Here is a 19,223-nt window from a genome sequence, read left to right as displayed (position 1 = left end):
CCATCATACCGCTCAGGAAGGAGACGCGTTCTGTCTCCTAGAGATGTACTTTGGTGCGAAAAGTGCAAATCAATCCCAGAACAGCAGCAAAGGACCTTGTGAAGATGCTGGAGGAAACAGGTACAAAAGTATCTATATCCACAGTAAAACAAGTCCATTATCGACATAACCTGAAAGACCGCTCAGTAAGGAAGAAGCCACTGCTCCAAAACTGCCATAAAAAGTCAGACTACGGTTTGCAACTGCACATGGGGACAAAGATCGTACTTTTTGGAGAAATGTCCTCTGGTCGGATGAAACACAAATAAAACTGTTTGGCCATAATGGCCATCGTTATATTTGGAGGAAAAAGGGGGAGGCTTGCAAGCCGAAGAACACCATCCCAACCGTGAAGCATGGGGGTGGCAGCATCATGTTGTGGGGGGATGCTTTGCTGCAGGAGGGACTGGTGCACTACACAAAATAGATGTTATTATGAGTAAGGACAATTATGTGGATATATTGAAGTAACATCTCAAATCAAATCAAATTTCAAATAAAATTTATTTATATAGCCCTTTGTACATCAGCTGATATCTCAAAGTGCTGTACAGAAACCGAGCCTAAAACCCCAAACAGCAAGCAATGCAGGTGTAGAAGCACGGTGGCTAGGAAAAACTCCCTAGAAAGGCCGAAACCTAGAGAGGAACCAGGCTATGTGGGGTGGGCAGTCCTCTTCTGGCTGTGCCTGGTGGAGATTATAACAGAACATGGCCAAGATGTTCAAATGTTCATAAATGACCAGCATGGTCCAATAATAATAAGGTAGAACAGTTGAAACTGGAGCAGCAGCACAGCCAGGTGGACTGGGGACAGCAAGGAGTCATCATGTCAGGTAGTCCTGAGGCATGGTCCTAGGGCTCAGGTCCTCCGAGAGAGAGAAAGAAAGAAAGAGAGAAAGAGAGAATTAGAGAGAGCACACTTAAATTCACACAGGACACAGAATAGGACAGGAGAAGTACTCCAGATATAACAAACTGACCCTAGCCCCCCGACACATAAACTACTGCAGCATAAATACTGGAGGCTGAGACAGGAGGGGTCAGGAGACACTGTGGACCTATCCGAGGAGGGCCATACAAGAAGGATATAACCCCACCCACTTTGCCAAAGCACAGCCCCCACACCACTAGAGGGATATCTTCAACCACCAACTTACCATCCTGAGACAAGGCCGAGTATAGGCCACAAAGATCTCCGCCACGGCACAACCCTAGGGGGGGGCACCAACCCAGACAGGAAGATCAAATCAGTGACTCAACCCACTCAAGTGACGCACCTCTCCCAGGGACGGTATGAAAGAGCCCCAGTAAGCCAGAGACTCAGCCCCTGTAATAGGGTTAGAGGCAGAGAATCCCAGTGGAAAGAGGGGAACCGGCCAGGCAGAGACAGCAAGGGCGGTTCGTTGCTCCAGAGCCTTTCTGTTCACCTTCCCACTCCTGGGCCAGACTACACTCAATCATATGACCCACTGAAGAGATGAGTCTTCAGTAAAGACTTCAAGGTTGAGACCGAGTTTGCGTCTCTTACATGGGTAGGCAGACCATTCCATAACAATGGAGCTCTTTAGGAGAAAGCCCTGCCTCCAGCTGTTTGCTTATAAATTCTAGGGACAATTAGGAGGCCTGCGTCTTGTGACCGTAGCGTACGTGTAGGTATGTACGGCAGGATCAAATCAGAGAGATAGGTAGGAGCAAGCCCATGTAATGCTTTGTAGGTTAGCAGTAAAACCTTGAAATCAGCCCTTGCCTTGACAGGAAGCCAGTGTAGGGAGGCTAGCACTGGAGTAATATGATCAAATTCTTTGTTTCTAGTCAGGATTCTAGCAGCCGTATTTAGCACTAACTGAAGTTTATTTAGTGCTTTATCCGGGTAGCCGGAAAGTAGAGCATTGCAGTAGTCTAACCTAGAAGTGACAAAAGCATGGATTAATTTTTCTGCATAATTTTTGGACAGAAAGTTTCTAATTTTTGCAGTTACGTAGATGGAAAAAAGCTGTCCTTGAAACAGTCTTGATATGTTCGTCAAAAGACAGATCAGGGTCCAGAGTAACGCCGAGGTCATTCACAGTTTTATTTGAGATGACTGTACAACCATTAAGATTAATTGTCAGATTCAACAGAAGATCTCTTTGTTTCTTGGGACCTAGAACAAGCATCTCTGTTTTGTCCGAGTTTAAAAGTAGAAAGTTTGCAGTCATCCACTTCCTTATGTCTGAAACACATGCTTCTAGCGAGGGCAATTTTGGGGCTTCACCATGTTTCATTGAAATGTACAGCTGTGTGTCATCCACATAGCAGTGAAAGTTAACATTATGTTTTCGAATGACATCCCCAAGAGGTAAAATATATAGTGAAAACAATAGTGGTCCTAAAACGGAACCTTGAGGAACACCGAAATTTACAGTTGATTTGTCAGAGGACAAACCATCTTAAGACATCAGTCAAGAAGTTAAAGCTTGGTCGCAAATGGGTCTTCCAAATGGACAATGACCCCAAGCACACTTCCAAAGTTGTGACAAAATGGCTTAAGGACAACAAAGTCAAGGCATTGGAGTGGCCATCACAAAGCCCTGATCTCAATCCTATAGAAAATGTGTGGGCAGAACTGAAAAAGCGTGTGTGAGCAAGGAGGCCTACAAACCTGACTCGGTTACACCAGCTCTGTCAGGAGGAATGGGCCCAAATTCCACTAACTCATTGTGGGAAGCTTGTGGAAGGCTACTCGAAACGTTTGACCCAAGTTAAACAATTTAAAGGCAATGCTACCAAATACTAATTGAGTTCTTCTGACCCACTGGGAATGCGATGAAAGAATTTAAAGCTGAAATAAATAATTATCTCTACTATTATTCTGACATTTCACATTCTTAAAATAAAGATGTGATCCTAACTGGCCTAAGACAGGGAAGTATTATTAGGATTAATTGTCAGGAATTGTGAAAAACTGAGTTTAAATGTTTTTGGGGGTAAGGTGTATGTAAACTTCCGACTTCAACTGTAAATATAAAGTAAAAAATACCTATGACAGGTAAATGGCAGATAAATCAATTAAGGACTACACCATAGAGACTTAACTTTGATCCATTCAAGAATATACTTAATGTACAGTGGAGATATGCTGAGATAAAACAATGAAGACATGATGCAAGCAGGCATGGTTGTACTGCAAAGCACATGTAGGTGGAGGGCAATGCAGGATCACTCCAAACAAGCGATAGCTGAGGGATTGCTATTTATTCCATGCCGACAAGTAGCCCAAGTGAAAATCTTTCAACTTTAAAAGTTCCACTTGGCAAACACAGCATTTGGGAAGATCTGCTGGGATTAAAGGCAAAACTAGGCTGAAGGATGACAAGAAGGCTATTTAATCATGCTGTTCTGTACCACCAGGCTCTAAGTAAACATTAGTACAATTAATCATAGTCAGGACATCACTCATGTGAAGGAGCCTTCCTGAAACTATACAAACAGTTTTCATACAGTGCTTTCAAAATCCTCTTTCAGCCTTATTGCAGGTCCAGGATGTAATTTTGTTAAGGTAATGTCTCCTCGTTTTAGCATATCCTTCCTGCAGTGGACAAGAAGGCACCACTTTAAAGTATCTTGCCAGTTTAGCTGTTCTTAGTTGAATGTCATAACCTGCATTTCTAAAGCATTTTATTTTTCCAGCTGTACAACAACAATATATTTTTTAAGGACGTTCTCTGGCAGCCTTTTATTTGCCTGACGAGTGTTTATGCAGTAAAGCAACATGTTAACTTCTAAACTTCTGAAATACCAAAATAGGGAGTCAAATGATTAGTTATATCATTTACAATTGGTTGAATGACTTTAGAACAAAATACACAAATACCGCTTCTATAAGGGTTTCGCTAAAAACATGCATGTAACTTATAGTGATGACGTACGATGAACTAAAGATGACCACAAAGTGTGTTTGTTCCCTTAACCTCTTAAATGTAAAGTTCCCATATTTAGGGATCCCATTTGATTTTCTTTATTCAATTCAGTCTGGTATGAGAATGGCACCTATCTGCAAAAGCAGGGTGTCTGCGGAAAGCTGAGTATCTTGGCTATTGATCGGTGCCTTCAAATCTTTGGTGTGACTTACTACCATATATGGCATACACATTTATAAGGGCAGACTGAGCCGATGACCTAATTTGTACCCACATTCTGGTTAGCGTTGTGAAGCATAAACAAAATAAACATGGAATATGTTGATACACACCGAAAGCCAGGACTCCACAGATCATGAGGATATCTTATTTGTCTGCCTGTGATCTACTGTTATTTATCACCAAGAATGAATGAATGAATGTCCATTGAGTGACTAGGTTGAAAAAACACTTAGATATCCCCTGTATGTCCCCCGACACCACCACAATGTTTGAGAGAGTTTGGTGTTGTAAAATGTTTGTTTTTGTAGTGAACAATAACTTTTAGTTACATCCAGTGTGCAAAAACAGTGCAATTGACAGATTTGGACACTTTGGAGAGGTTTAAAGGACACTTGAATGTACCCTGGAAACTCCATAACACCACCATAATGTTTGAGTGAGGTTGATATGGTAGAAATTGTGTTTTTATACTGAACAAATAGTGTTTAGGGATTGCAAATATGTAATATCACTGGAATTATCTCATTTCTAGACATATGCCACTTTGGAGTGGCATGGAGTTTGGGGACACTTGGAAACATCCCGTGACCACACCTGACACCCCTTACGAAAACATCTGCCCATTTCTAGTTATTAGGTCTATCAATCACATTTTACTGATATTGTTTGCATGTGTGCAATCCATTTGATATGTGTCCAGCTCTAGCCATCAATAATTCACATAGCTGAAAGATGACTTTCAAAATAAAAAAAATAAAAAAAATGGTTATTTTGTGTGTGCTTGATCTTGTGGATTCTGAACTATGTAACTCCTATCTATTTTCCTCATAATCTCCCAGATGTCTTCTTTCCAAATATACCAGGTTTTTGCATGTTAGAATCATGTAATTACATATGAACAGCATTTACTTTTGAATATGTCTATTCAGGTGGAAATCTACATTTTGCCATTACATCTAAAGATGACCACAAAGCATGTTTGTTCCCTTAAGTCAATGGTTTCAAACATGAAGAAGAAGAAGAAGAAAAATAACATAATTTATAAAAAATATAATAAAGAAAAACAAACAAAATACATTAAAATGACAAAAAACTAATCTGAACAGTGTTTTTTTGTGAAACAAATGTAGCAAATTTTGACGGCGAGGAAATAACACACTTTCAGTGCAGCCCTCCAGACCCTGTTGACCGAATGGGGCCCCCAGGGGATTAATCAGATTGACACCCCTGCCTTAAGTTAAAATCTTTGGCTTGTATCCTAGACGTGGGACAAGCACTTTGAAGCATCTTTTACTTTTAATGACTTTCTTTCCCTCTTGTCCCGTCTCATGTTAATAAAGGATGGTGGATATCTTGAGACCGATTTTAATGTTGACATAGTTCAGTCTTAACTCAGCAGGGTGCCTGTGATGAAAAGTCCTCATTACTTTCTCTCTGGTCAACATTTTATGTGTTGAAACTGAAATACCATCACTATTACTGCCATACTAGAATGGATTGTAGGATTGTATGGCAAATGTTATGATATTTGCTTGTTTGGAAATCATACTTTATCATGTTTACCTGCCTGTACAGGATTATATCAGAGTTTTTTTTTACAAAGATGTATGTATCTTTGTAATTAAAAAAAAATGTATTTATGTATTATTTATGTATGTATTTCCTCCTCTTGATCAATTTATTTGAATCACTGGGTTTTCACTTTACAAAGATCAATCTGTAATCTGACACCTTTTTCACTAAACCTGACACATGGACTTTTGCTTCTTGAGTTTTACATTTATACCAGGATTTGTCATGGCTTTCAGCCTCGCTCCTGTTCTGAAGAAGGGATTTATTTCAATACATGAATAAACGTTAGAGAAGCAGAAGACGGGCTGGTGGCTGGATAGGCTATGTGCACCCTGTGTGACAGCAGATCTACAGACACATCTATTGGGGAAATCCCCTCACATCAATCATTAATTGTGGGATACAGCAAAGCGAGGCTCTAGGGAAGCTCTGTGTGGTGACTCCTAGGTGAACTCTGACCTTGTTGTTACACAATGGGGCCATGATTGTTGATGGCATACAGTATGTATGAGATGGCTCTATCCTCAAAGTCAGCAAGACAAAGGAGCTGATCGTGGACTACAGGAAACGGAGGGCCGAGCACGCCCCCATTCACATCAAAGGGGTGTGGTAGAGCGGGTCGAGAGCTTCAAGTTTCTCCTTACCACATCAGTAAGGATCTATAATGATCCACACACACCAACACAGTCGTGAAGAGGACACGACAACACCTCTTCACCCTCAGGAACCTGAAAAGATTTGACACGGGCACCTCAGATCCTCAAAAAGTTATACAGCTGCACCATCGAGAATATCTTGACTGGCTGCATCACCGCTTGGTATGGGAACTGCTTGGTATCCAACTACAAGGCACTACAGAGGATAGTGCGTACGGCCCAGTACATCAATGGGGCCAAGCTCCCTGCCATCTAGGACCTCTATACCAGGCGGTGTCAGAGAAATTGTCAAAGGCTCCAGCCACCCAAGTCATAGACTGTTCTCTCTGCTACCGCACAGCAAGTGGTACCGATGCACCAAGTTTGGAACCAACAGGACCCTGAACAGCTTCTTCCCTGAAGCCATAAGACAGCTAAATAGTTAATTAAATAGTCTGGGTAGCTATTTAATTAACTATCTGCCTTGACCATTTTTGCACTAACACTTTTTGACTCGTCACATACGCTGCTGCTTCTGTTTATTATCTGTTTATTATTGTTATCTGTTTATTACCCTTTTTTGTTCCAGGTAGAACCCTTTCAGGTCCATGTAGAACCCTTTCCACAGAGGTTTCTACATGGAAACTGAAAGAGTTCTAACTGGAACCAAAAAGGGTTATCCTTTGGGGCTGTCCAAATAACCCTTTTGGATCCCTTTTTTCTAAGAGTTTTCAGTCCCTGTGTGTTTGCATACTCAGAATGAGAGAGTCTTGAATACCTGCGACAGCCTGCTCCAGGGAACAAGCCTTCAGAATGAGAGCAGAAGGTGAACTCTGAAGCTGAATCAAGCAAAATGATCTGGGCTGGATTACCACCCCTTCTTACCTCTGTGAGATTATGCAACTCAACTCGTTATAGCCTGTCATAATATTGCACGGGATGCAAATTACTTTGAATATATTCACCATTTGACTTGGAAACATCTGAGCTTGATTTGACAAGGGTATGTGCTTCACAAAAACATGGCAGTATTACTGTATCCTCTATTCTGTCACCTAAACAGGTGGAATAACGTGATAAATGTGGATCCCAAACAGTGTTTAATCCTGTTGTTGTCTTTGCATTGTTTTTTATTGAGGTTGATTGGGGCCGTGCCTTGGGCAGATGACACAATTTGACCCTATTTCTTGTTGAGAATAATCATTTGAGAGACAGAGTATATGCTGAAGCTGTCTCAGTGTGATATGTCTTGTTGAAGTATGGATACTGAATTTGTATATGCCTGCATTGTTATGTAGTGTTTACAATTTGGCAGAGAATAACTCAAAATAGTTGACCCCAGCTCACTGTAATTGGAATCATTTGTTTTGTAAAGCAGCTCAAAAGTTTGGGTTGAACCTCTAGTGAATAAGAGATGGTAATAGAATGCATTAATAAATATACTGTAGCTGCTGTACATCGTAATATTAGTTTTGTGCAAATTGACTGTCCCTGCATTTTCTTATTTAGCTTGTTCTCCAACTTCTTTTTAAATAGGGAACCAATTTGTTTTCAGCACTTTTATTTCCATGACTGATCAAAACTCGCTTTCTCATGGCTCTCTCTTGTCCCTCTACAGCAGACATGTGGTGAGCAACATGTTTGGAACATCGAATCACAATAAAGTCACAGTATCGAATCGCAATACATATACTGTACATAGTGAGAATGGCAATGCATGCAGTATCTTATCGGCACTAAGTAGGGTGATAATATTGTATAGTGAGTTCCCTGGCAATTCCCAGCCCTACTCTGCATACAGTATCTTGTTGTTGGTATGTTTGTTTGTATGTTTGTTTGTTGAAGATGTTATCCAACCTAACATTTGAACAACACAAAAATTCAGTGCATCCTTTATATAGAGCCTGTATGCTTTCATGGACAATGACCTTGATTGAATCATTTCTCTCTTGTACATTGCAGTCTTCCACCCATTCTTCAGTAAGCATCTCTTGGCTTCAAAGGGAAATAATCTGAGGGTGTGTTGGCTGCTGTATCCAGGTGAAACAATAGCTTAAAGCAGGCACCTGGGCTTGGTTGAATTTAAGCAGCTGTGTATCTTCAAACAACACTGTTTACTTGGTTCGTTGCTTAATCCAATATATATAAGAAATGTGGATTTAAGCGGTCTTTTTTCCCAGTCTGTTTGGAATTCCAGTGGATTCCAGTGAAATTGTTTCAACACATCTATGGTCGTTCAAACAACGAGGAGATGGAATAAAAATAAACTTGTTCAGGATGATTTGGTTTTGGTCCCTTTGTCCGCCGTGCTTTGTGTTCATTTCTTGTTTTCTGTCTTTCACTTTGATTTGGAATTTGACGGAGAAGAAACACTCTTAACTCTAAATTCAATGTTTCCCCCTCGCTTGAAAGCAGTGTATTTATCTCTGTCTGACTGTCAGTGTAAAACAAGTTATTTCTTCAAAGCTCTCTGTTGAGAGTGATTGTGAGTGCCTTTTCATATTCCGGTGTAAATTATTTCCCAAATTTCCCATCACTAAACTTCGAACAATGTCGGAAACTCATACGACTTATGAGAGTTACTAAAATAAACTGACTGAAGACATTTAAGGCAACACTGTGTGTAATTTCATAATATATTTTTGAATAGGTTTTATTTAATTAATTTATTTTAACAAAACAGCAAGCTTAAAAACGATCTTAGACATGGGAAAAAAATAATAGGAAGATAAGATGTAAGTATTTTTCTTTTTACTTCCAGTATTACCCATCAAACTATGTATAATAGGCTTTGTGGGCCAGTTTCCCAGGCCCAGATTAAGACTAATCCTGGACAAAGAAGCACTACATTTTTCATTGAGCTTTTTAGTCCAGGAGTCTGGAAAACTGGCTCTGAGAATTCAAAGATAAGCGTACAACTACATAAAAATAGAATTATCTGATAAAAGCTTAAATCTGGGACTTTATAATATCAAGTCAAAGGTTAATAAAACTATGCTCATGGTTACTGAGACCCATGCAATGCTATGAAACTGCATTTAATAAGATATGGTTTCACTAGGCATTTAAAATTACACAAGAATATAAATAGAAACAGAAAGGCAAGGACTTACAATTCAATTACAAATCTGAAATACATTCTCAACACTGTCCATGTACTTACTACACTACTGTACCTCCTCTGCTATGTCTGGAGGAATAGGAACAGGAACCAGTCACATTTGGGAGTAATTCCGAACCTTTTCGAATGGCTCCTTACAGGGAAATCAAGAGTAGACAAAGTTGGAGGATATCATAATACAACGAGCTAGGATCATCTGTAATTAGTTACCAGTGTTCTGGTATATGTTTTAGATAGCCATTAGATCCAGGTTAATTAGCCAAGCACTTTTGCAGATTCTGTTCTGTGTGGTTTGTCTTGCCACCGGATCCCCTTGCATATTATCTTCTTCTGCTTTGAGATTTGAACGATGGGATTGAGATACTGAACTTGAACTCAGGCACTTTTTTTGAAATCATAAGAGGTTGTAGGCTTCAGCGTATACATTTTTACACACATTTGCCCATACATTCGTACTTACTGTGAATAGTCATTTCCAAATTGTGCTTTTAAATTCACTATACATCTCATCTCAAGGCATTGCAGTTAATATGCAGAGGTTTACGTTAGATTACTTACTTGGCACAGTCCTGAAGGAGAGGGCAAAACAAAAAGGGATCTGATTCAGTCAAAGCTCTTAAGCTCAGTAAATGCTATACACATTTAGATAAAGTTTAGAACAATAATATTTTCTCCCATATTACCATTTTAAATGCGCTTTTTAATACTATATCATGACGCATGCAGGTCACACATTTGTGATCATATTTGATGCTACCCCCTACTTCACCAAATACCCACCTCCAGAAAACAAAACGAAACATAACTTAAGTTACTTGGATTCTTGATACTCCTGAAAAGATTTCTCTCAGCAACACTAACAAGAAGTTTTAGATTTCCCGTTTTGCTGGTGCCAAAAAGCAGATAGACAAAAACCGGTTGCCTCCTTTTCTATCACTGTACGTACAATAAAATAATGATGTAAAGTAACAGGGTCCAAAATATATTTACCTGAAAATAGAAATCAGAACACAACAATAAACTTGACTTACACATTGCTACCACCTACCCACTAAACACACTCAGTTCAAAGTATTTTTCTGTAAACATAATTTTTAACAATATGATAGTGCTCGTGTAAATAGAGTTATCATCTATCAACTATCAATTTGATCATAATGTACATGACTTCTCCAGTCTCCAGTTTCAATGTAATCTGTCCATTCTGAGGGTATGATTATCATGCTTTTCCCTTTTTAATATCAAAATGTTTATCAGGCCTTTTTTTAAAGACTTTCTCCTTGTCTTGGCACCTGTGTAAGAAAGCTGGATCTCGAGAGCTGACTTACCAAGTGGCTCGCGCTAGCCTCATGCATATTTACAGGTTAAAAGGTCAAAGTAGTATCAGAGACTCGGGATGATACTGACGGCCCGGGACAAAGGCCCCATAGGAATGGTCCAGTCTCCCATAGACATAGTCTCAACACCGCTCGGTGACGCTGCCGTAGGTTACAAGCGTAATCACACAGTCTTAGATGCCTTTGAACGTCGGGAATGTCGATCGACACCACGGCACCGCCTCGGCACAGATCCAACTCCCAGCCAAATAACATGGCTGCAGCCGGTAGGTCTGCTGTGCTGTTCAATGCAAACGATAGGAATGTATTTTTTATCACAATCACAGCGTGGTGTAGATGTAGACAAAGATGATGACTACCAGGTTGAGAATGGTGCCGATGATCCCAAGCATGGCCAGAATGGACTCCTCTGTACCTTCCTTGTCTTGCATTCCAGTTTCTTCATCACAGATGGCAGTGTTTACCATTTTCCCAGGAAAGGTCTGCAGTTTCCCTCTCAGACCAGTCTGGAAAATAATAGAAACACAAAATCATTAAATACATCAACAATAAGGTCAAATAGGGTATTCTTATATTTGTCCTGTTTCAAAGATGTTTAAGTGTGTAACCTGTACAAGTGTGTGGTGTGAAATGGAAATGTATTTTTTGAATATCCCACTCCCTCTGAGACACCCTCAGAGAGTGGGGTCACAGCCAGGGATTCATCTGTTATATGTTGGCAGCTGAGACATAGTAGTAGCAAGCTATAAGGAACATGCACACACAGAGGCAAGACTTGAAAATAAACTAATTGCTTTATGGGCTTTAGAAAAAAAGAAGCCTATCTCAGCGGATTGCCCAAGATGATTGAACTGACACACTGGCTGCCCTATGACATAGTGGAAAACATTGTCAAGGAGCAGCTGAGAGACCATCGTGATTGACCACTGGTCATCGTGCGAATGGCTCACTGGACCAAATCTTGATCCTCTAACGGTTCCGTGGTTTTAAAAGCATGAAAACTCATGTACAGTAGAAATATAAAGACCACCTGCTATAAGTCGTGGTTGGTGTGGCGATTATTATTATCTTTTTGACAACTTCAAAAGTATGATTCAAATGAAATATTTTGAGCATTTATGCCCCTGCTTTATGCCCCTGCTTGAGCCTAGTTTTCAGTTGATCTGTATTATGGTATACTATATATACAAAATTATGTGGACACCCCTTCAAATTAGTGGATTCTAATTAGTGTATAAAATTGAGCACAAAGCCATGCAATCTCCATAGATAAACATTGGCAGTAGAATGCCATTACTGAAGAGCCCAGTGACTTTCAAAGTGGCACCGTCATAGGATGCCACCTTTCCAACAAGTCAGTTCGTCAAATTTCTGCCCTGCTAGAGCTGCCCCGGTCAACTGTAAGTACTGTTATTGTGAAGTGGTTCACAGAACGGGACCACCGAGTGCTGAAGCGTGTAGGGCAAAAACAATAGCTGTCATTGGTTGCAACACACTCTACTGAGTTCCAAACTTCCTCTGGAAGCAACGTCAGCACAATAACTGTTAGTCGGGAGCTTCATGAAATGGGTTTCCATGGACAAGCAGCCGCACACAAGCCTAAGATTACCATGCGCAATGCCAAGCGTCGGCTGGAGTGGTGGAAAGTTTGCCTCCATTGGACTCTGGAACAGTGGAAACACGTTCTTTGTAGTGATGAATCACGCTTCACCATTTGGCAGTCCGACACTACCTGCCCCAATGCATAGTGCCAACTGCAAAGTTTGGTGAAGGAGGTCTGGGGCTGATGTTCATGGATTGGGCTAGGCCCCTTAGTTCCAGTGAAGGGAAACTTTAACGCTACAGCATACAATGAAATTCTAGACTATTCTGTGCTTCCAACTTTGTGGCAACAGTTTGGGGAAGGCCCTTTCCTGTTTCAGCATGACAATGCCCCTGTGCCCCATAAGAGGTCTATACAGAAACATTTTTTTGAGATCGGTGTAAAATAACTTTACTGGCTTGCGCAGAGCCCTGACCTTAACCCCATCGAACACTTTTGAGATTAATTGGAACGCCGACTGCGAGTCAGGCCTAATCGCCCAACATCAGTGACCGACCTCAATAATGCTCTTGTGGCTGAATGGAAGCAAGTCCCCGCAGCAATGTTCCAACATCTAGTGGAAAGCCTTCCCAGAAGAGTGGAGGAGGTTGTTATAGCGGCAGAGGGGGGGACCAACTCCATATTAATGCCCATGATTTTGGAATGAGATGTTTGACGAGCAGGTGCCCACATACTTTTAGTCATGTAGTGGATGTCCCATGGAAAGGAGCTAGCATAACCCACTGTCAGTTGGAATCCATTTGTTGGCCATATCATTGCTTCTCTGGCTCACCTCATCAATAATTAAAACAAAATCAAATGGATTGAAGGATAGGTTATTGACAGGACAAACACATTCTCCTTTCAGTTCCCTGGGAGACAATTTCCCAGTGGGGCTTTGAGCAAACGCACCACAGTCTGAGTTGAATCCATATGAGGGCAAACCCCCGTAAGTAAGAGTTTAACATTCAGCTGGTGTCTGCAACCCATCCATCACAATGTCTACAACACAGAAAACAGTTCATCTGCTGTGGCTGATGATGAATCCAATTTCGCACGATTGTTTGCTATAATTAACATCTGCGACATCCAGATTATTAAGGCTCATTTGCAAATCCTCCATTGGTGTAATTGAAATTTGTGTAACCTTTGGAACAGGTCTGCATGAGGAGAGATTTTGTTATGTCCTCGCTCGGCTCTCAGGCCCCTCTATATTTTTCCCTTTACGTTATCTTGCTTCAGTTCTTCCTCAAACAGTTTGGCAGGGAAAATGTCCTGTCAGAATCATGACATTTATTACTCTATTATACAGTCTGGCGAGAGTCTGTGAAGTGAGTAGGGTGAGAGGTGAGTGTGAGAGATTTGACCAGGTATTATAAGGGCACCAACATGAGGAAAAGGGAGCTCCTGAGCCTCTGGTTAATGGACAGTTCAACTTGAAGTGGAACAAGCTATACTGTATGTCAAGTTTGGTAATATATTGTGGCATCTGTGATCGATTGGGAAAAGCAAGAGGTACTGTTATGATGATTAACCATTTTCGATTCAAACAATGTAGACCTATTAACCAATCAATACTTCATCAATTACTCATTTCGGAAGCATGTTTTATCCAGCAAATGTCACTTGCGTAAGCATAAGCAAATTAAATTAAGTGATGGACAACAGAAGAAATCCAACTTGAAAGTGTCTTCAGATATGAACATAATTTCTTCTCTTAATGTTTTGTATTCATGCATATTCCTGGAAAGAGGAGCCAAACGATTCCTTCTAGTGGGCTGAGTGCTTTCTTTACCTGAGATCTCTAACAATGGGCTGTGATTGTTCGCCTTGGGGAGTGCTATAAACAGGGTTTCCCTCAAACTGAATGGCACTCATTGTGTAGTATGCTGCTGGATGGGCCCTCATGCATGAAGACGCCTGCTCGCTGCTGATATAAACTGCACTTGGGAGAGAGAGATATGGAGTCCCTGCCAAAACTGGGAGCAGAGAAACAGCTTTACCACAGGGAGCAGCTGTTCGTCTCTCAAACAAATGCTCTAGAGTACTTCCATACAAACCTCCACTGTGCTAGCTGGCCGGTCCAAACCTCACGCTTTACAACAGGAAAGGTGTGTGGCAAGCTGTGACATTTGGCCTATACAATGCACCCTACTCAATGGCCACATGGGTACCGTATGTCATCTTTACTTTGTTTTACACCTGAGCTCATCACTAAGGTACTTCTCCCTAGGTTTTGTCTTCGTCCTGGGTGTATCCTGATTGTTTGAGTACCAAGTACATAATGGCTCTTGCGTTTGGAATTGGAAGATAAGACACCAGCTCAAAGTGATTTTCAAACAAACAATGAAGGTTCGATTTTTTTGGGTGGTGTACTTTGTGTACTTCAGTAGTCACATTTTTACGCTTATAGTAAGAAAACGACACCAAATGACAGATTTCTGGTTGCACTAAGCACAGTTAATATCTGAAGACTTCCAAAGTAAAATACGTGTGACTAGAGGATAAAAAAAACATGTGCATATCATCAAATGCCGTCCATTATAGTTAATTATCATTATGCAAAAAAATGATCCAGTTGCAGTCCAAATACTGTATGATATTTCCCAGGAAATATGTGATTTCTAAAGTAGAGACTTTTGTTCAAGCAAGCGTTTGCATTTAAGGTCATATACTTGTTTAAATAGTAATGATTCACACCTGGTTCCTGGATTTCAGAGCAAAAGCCAGAAGCGTGGCCGAGATAAATGGAGCATCACCATGGAAAGAAGGAAACGTTCATACTGTACCTGGAACAACACATCCAGGCTCTCCAGCTACACCTAATCGGGTTTAGCGTCTGCAGATCAGTGAAGAGTGAAACCTTTTGCCTCTTGAATAATTCTGAGCATATCAAACATTCCCAGATGCTAACTGGGTCTGACAGGCAGAGTTGCTTTTGGCATTGTTTTAAATGTGGAATTAAAGCGAACAACAACCCCCCACTCATTCACACACATACAAACGCACAGCGGCATCATGCCCATAGGGGACACAGGGACACATGCACCCTCAGACACATGCACCCTCCTAAAAAATATAGACATTTTTCTTAACATTTTGTTGTTGTTATTTCTCTTTAATTGTACTAGCCACCTAGCAATTTTATGAAGTTGGCTTTAGCTAGCTCAGGTAGGTTTCCAATCTCCCAACCTCATAACTATACTGAACAAAAATATAAATGCAACGTAAAGTGTTGGTCCCATGTTTCATGAGCTGAAATAAAATATCCCCAAATGTTTCATACACACAAAAAGCTAATTTCTCTCAAATGTTGTGCACAAATTTGTTTACATCCCTGTTAGTGAGCATTTCTCATTTGCCATGATAATCTATCCACTTGACAGGTGTGGCATATCAAGAAGCTGATTAAACAGCATGATCATTACACAGGTATACTTTGCTCTGGGGACAATAAAAGGACACTCTAAAATTTTCAGTTTTTTCACATGACACAATACCACAGATGTCTCAAGTTTTGAGCGAGTGTACAAATGGCATGCTGACTGCAGAAACGTCCCCTAGAGCTGTTGCCAGATAATTTGATGTTCATTTCTCTACCATAACCCACCTACAACATCATTTTTGAGAATTTGGCACTACATCCAACCGACCTCACAACTGCACCCCTGCCCAGTCATGTGAAATCCATAGATTAGGGCCTAATGAATTTATTTAAATTGACTGATTTCCTTACATGAACTGTAACTCAGTAAAATCTTTGAAATGGTTGCATGTTGCGTTTATATTTTGTTCAGTAGTTACCAAGAAGCCATTTCACGCTATCAATCAAGTTAGAGTAGCTAGCTTGTCTATCTTAGCTGACATGCCTGCTGGCGTGGTTGGTAGACTTTAGAAAAGCAAGCAATAACAAAATGTACTGGATAAGACTGACATTCCTTTAGTTATTTACCTAGATTTGAGCAGAGATGCAGAGAAGCATATTTAATTTATTTTAAAAAAGAACCACCATACAGCATATCTAAGTGGTATGCATAGATATGCAGAAAAATGTACATATTTTTTACATAGAATTATTAAGCATAATGATTATGGCTATAGACTGCAGTAAACAGTTTTTTCAGATGTTTGAAAAATGCAAAATTCTCCTACCTCCGGATCACCCTCCAGCCACCCTGACGTACTTTGTGCCCCCTCAGATTTTTGGACACACACATACACACACATGCATACAGTACATAAAACTACACATGTACACGCATTCACGGTCTGCCCAACGCACTACTGGGGGCAAACTACCCGCCCTCCACGACATCTACACCACCCGATGTCAAAGGAAGGCCAAAAAGATCATCAAAGACATTAACCACCCGAGCCACGGCCTGTTCACCCCGCTATCATCCAGAAAGTGAGGTCAGTACAGGTGCATCAAAGCTGGGACCGAGAGACTGAAAAACAGCTTCTATCTCAAGGCCATCAGACTGATAAACAGCCATCACTAACTCATTAGAGGCTGCTGCCTATAGGCATAGACTAGAAATCACTGGCCACTTTAAGGAATGGAACACTAGTCACTTTAATAATGTTTACATGTCTGGCATTACTCATCTCATATGTATATACTGTATTCTATACTTCTATGGTATCTTAGTCACTTACTAATGTTTAAATATCCTGCATTACTCATCTCATATTGTATTCTATACTATTCTACTGTAACCTAAGTCCGTTCCGCTCTGACATCACTCTGTCAATATGCATATAGTCCTAATTCATTCCTACTTAGATTTATGTGTATGGGGTATATGTTGTGTAATTTGTTAGATATTACTGCACTGTCGGAGCTAGAAGCACAAGCATTTCGCTACACCCGCAATAACATCTGCTAATCACGTGTATGTGACCAATAAAATTCGATTTGATTTGACAACTCCGCACACACACGATCACTATATGAAGCACATTGAATCTTTTTTTTATGAGATTTTCTTGATTTAACCTTTACTCTTTACGATTGACCACCCAGTTATTAAGACTGTTATTACCTTTTTATTTTACAAAGCAACACCACAGATATCGATCTTGACCAAATTATATAGTATCTGTGTTAATGTAAAACTAGCAACAAAGAAAGATAGAGTTTGTGATACATTATCTTCTAATGTATCATGTACAGTACAGTACATCTAGCACTTCATTTCAATAATTAGACAATTCCGCATGGTGAAAGAACAATATCCCAATATCTTCAAGAGGAATAGTTTAAGAATTTCATACTCTAAAGAAGAGGTGCAATTATCATAAAACACTATTTAACGGGGGATTCATACTTTTATGAATCTCAAATCTCAGCTTTGTTTCATTACCTCCAGACATGAATAAGTTAACACCTTGCCTGGTGAAAAAAAAGATTCAAACCCTATTATTTCCATGACTATACTTTTCAACATTTTCCTCTAGTCAAAAAAATTATAACTAATCAACTGCCTAGTTAAAATGCAAAATGACAAAACAACCCATGATGATAAATCTAGGCTACTGATAAGTTTCTATAACACTGTATAAAATAGGAAAATCTGTTGCTGTCAGCAAGCAGATATATACACCTGTCCCGACTGTCACCTGGACCTATGGTCACCCCAGTTGACTGCATACGATTAAGGGTGAGAATTTTGCAGAGAACTTACCTTGCAGAGCATCAGGAGGAGCATAGCATTGGACATGCTGGAGGGGTTGTTTGCCTTTCAGTAGTGCACAGATATCCCTGGCAACTAAGGGAAAAGTCGGCACCTCTCATCCTTTGGCAGTGGAGAGGCACGGGATCTGAGGGAGAGGGCTGTCTCGTCTTCCAGGCTGTCCAATTCAAAGGCTTCTTTCGTCGGATGTCGTACCCCGCGGCAGTTGAGCGTTTCCTCCCCAAGTTGCATCTCAGTAGTGACCAAGTTCGCTTTGTGGTCAGTTTCTCCTCCTCAGCCTTGATGAGCTGGAGCTGGAGCAGTTGTGCTCTCCTCTTCTCCTCTCCACTCCTTTTCTGATGGGGAGATGATGTCAGGTTGAAGTGGGGAGTCAGATGATGAGCAGGTGAGGAGGGAAGCGGTTTCATGTATATAATTCCATCTCACTTCTTTTTGCTTTGCAAACCCCAGTTGATTCCACCAGACTTTAGTCCTCGTTCTCACTTCAGAGTACTGTACACATCAACCTGCAACTTGACTCTCCTTTTTAAAGATTCATTCACACTGTCAAACTGTGGCTCATGCAATTTAGCAATTTAAAACACTTTCAGCTGATGTCCTATCCTGGATTTTCAATTTTAAGGGAAAAAAAATAATGAAATCAAGCAACAACTTCTGATTTCAGAAAGTTGATTCCACCCTGGAAATTATTAGCAACCTAACCAGGCTTTTCCTGTTCCTCTGCTCCAGTTGCTGAGTGTTTCCCTTGCTGTCTACTGAACAGTGTGTGTTTGAGCTGGACGGCTGCTATAAGAGCAGGCGCTGTGAGCGAGGGACTCAGTCTCATACTCACGCCGATGTGGTCGGAGCAGTTGCCATGCTCTAGAGGCAAGAGGCTTCCCCTGGTCCTTCTTCCGCTCATACAGTATTAACGCAGCCGGGGTTGCCTGGCAACCAGCTCTGGGAAACCACAGAACACCTGGTGACAAAAAGCGTTCGTGACAGACGGGCTGAGATGAGAGGGTCTCCTCCACACAGTCTTCCCTATTGTTTGGAGGGAGGGAGTGTGTGCGTACGTACATGCATGTGTGTGTTTGTGTGCATAATTTACATACTCTGGGATCAGCTGTAAGTCTGAC

General features: G+C 40.8%; 1 protein-coding gene across 1 annotated transcript; it reads right to left on the bottom strand.

Moving 5' to 3' along the window:
• Positions 1 to 10,964: 10,964 nt before the first annotated feature.
• LOC139374226 (TCL1 upstream neural differentiation-associated RNA) lies at positions 10,965 to 18,164 on the bottom strand. Its single transcript, XM_071115253.1, has 2 exons — positions 18,097 to 18,164; positions 10,965 to 11,333 (listed from the first exon to the last, which is right to left on the bottom strand). Exons 1-2 carry the CDS (start codon positions 18,130 to 18,132, stop codon positions 11,148 to 11,150), a joined length of 222 nt encoding a protein of 73 aa, XP_070971354.1. The 5' UTR covers positions 18,133 to 18,164; the 3' UTR covers positions 10,965 to 11,147.
• Between the last annotated feature and the right edge of the window lie 1,059 nt (positions 18,165 to 19,223).

The sequence above is a fragment of the Oncorhynchus clarkii genome, chromosome 19 (assembly GCF_045791955.1).
Source record: "Oncorhynchus clarkii lewisi isolate Uvic-CL-2024 chromosome 19, UVic_Ocla_1.0, whole genome shotgun sequence".
Taxonomy (NCBI): Eukaryota; Metazoa; Chordata; class Actinopteri; order Salmoniformes; family Salmonidae; genus Oncorhynchus; species Oncorhynchus clarkii.
The sequence above is the reverse complement of the archived record's forward strand: the minus strand, read 5'-3'. Positions and strand labels throughout refer to the sequence as shown.

Excerpts from the sequence above, each read along its gene's own strand:
- LOC139374226 (XM_071115253.1), bottom strand. The coding sequence starts at position 18,132 with ATGTCCAATGCTATGCTCCTCCTGATGCTCTGCAAG. Across the intron at positions 11,334-18,096 it reads TCCTCCTGATGCTCTGCAAG|ACTGGTCTGAGAGGGAAACT; the intron begins GTAAGTTCTCTG and ends ATTATTTTCCAG.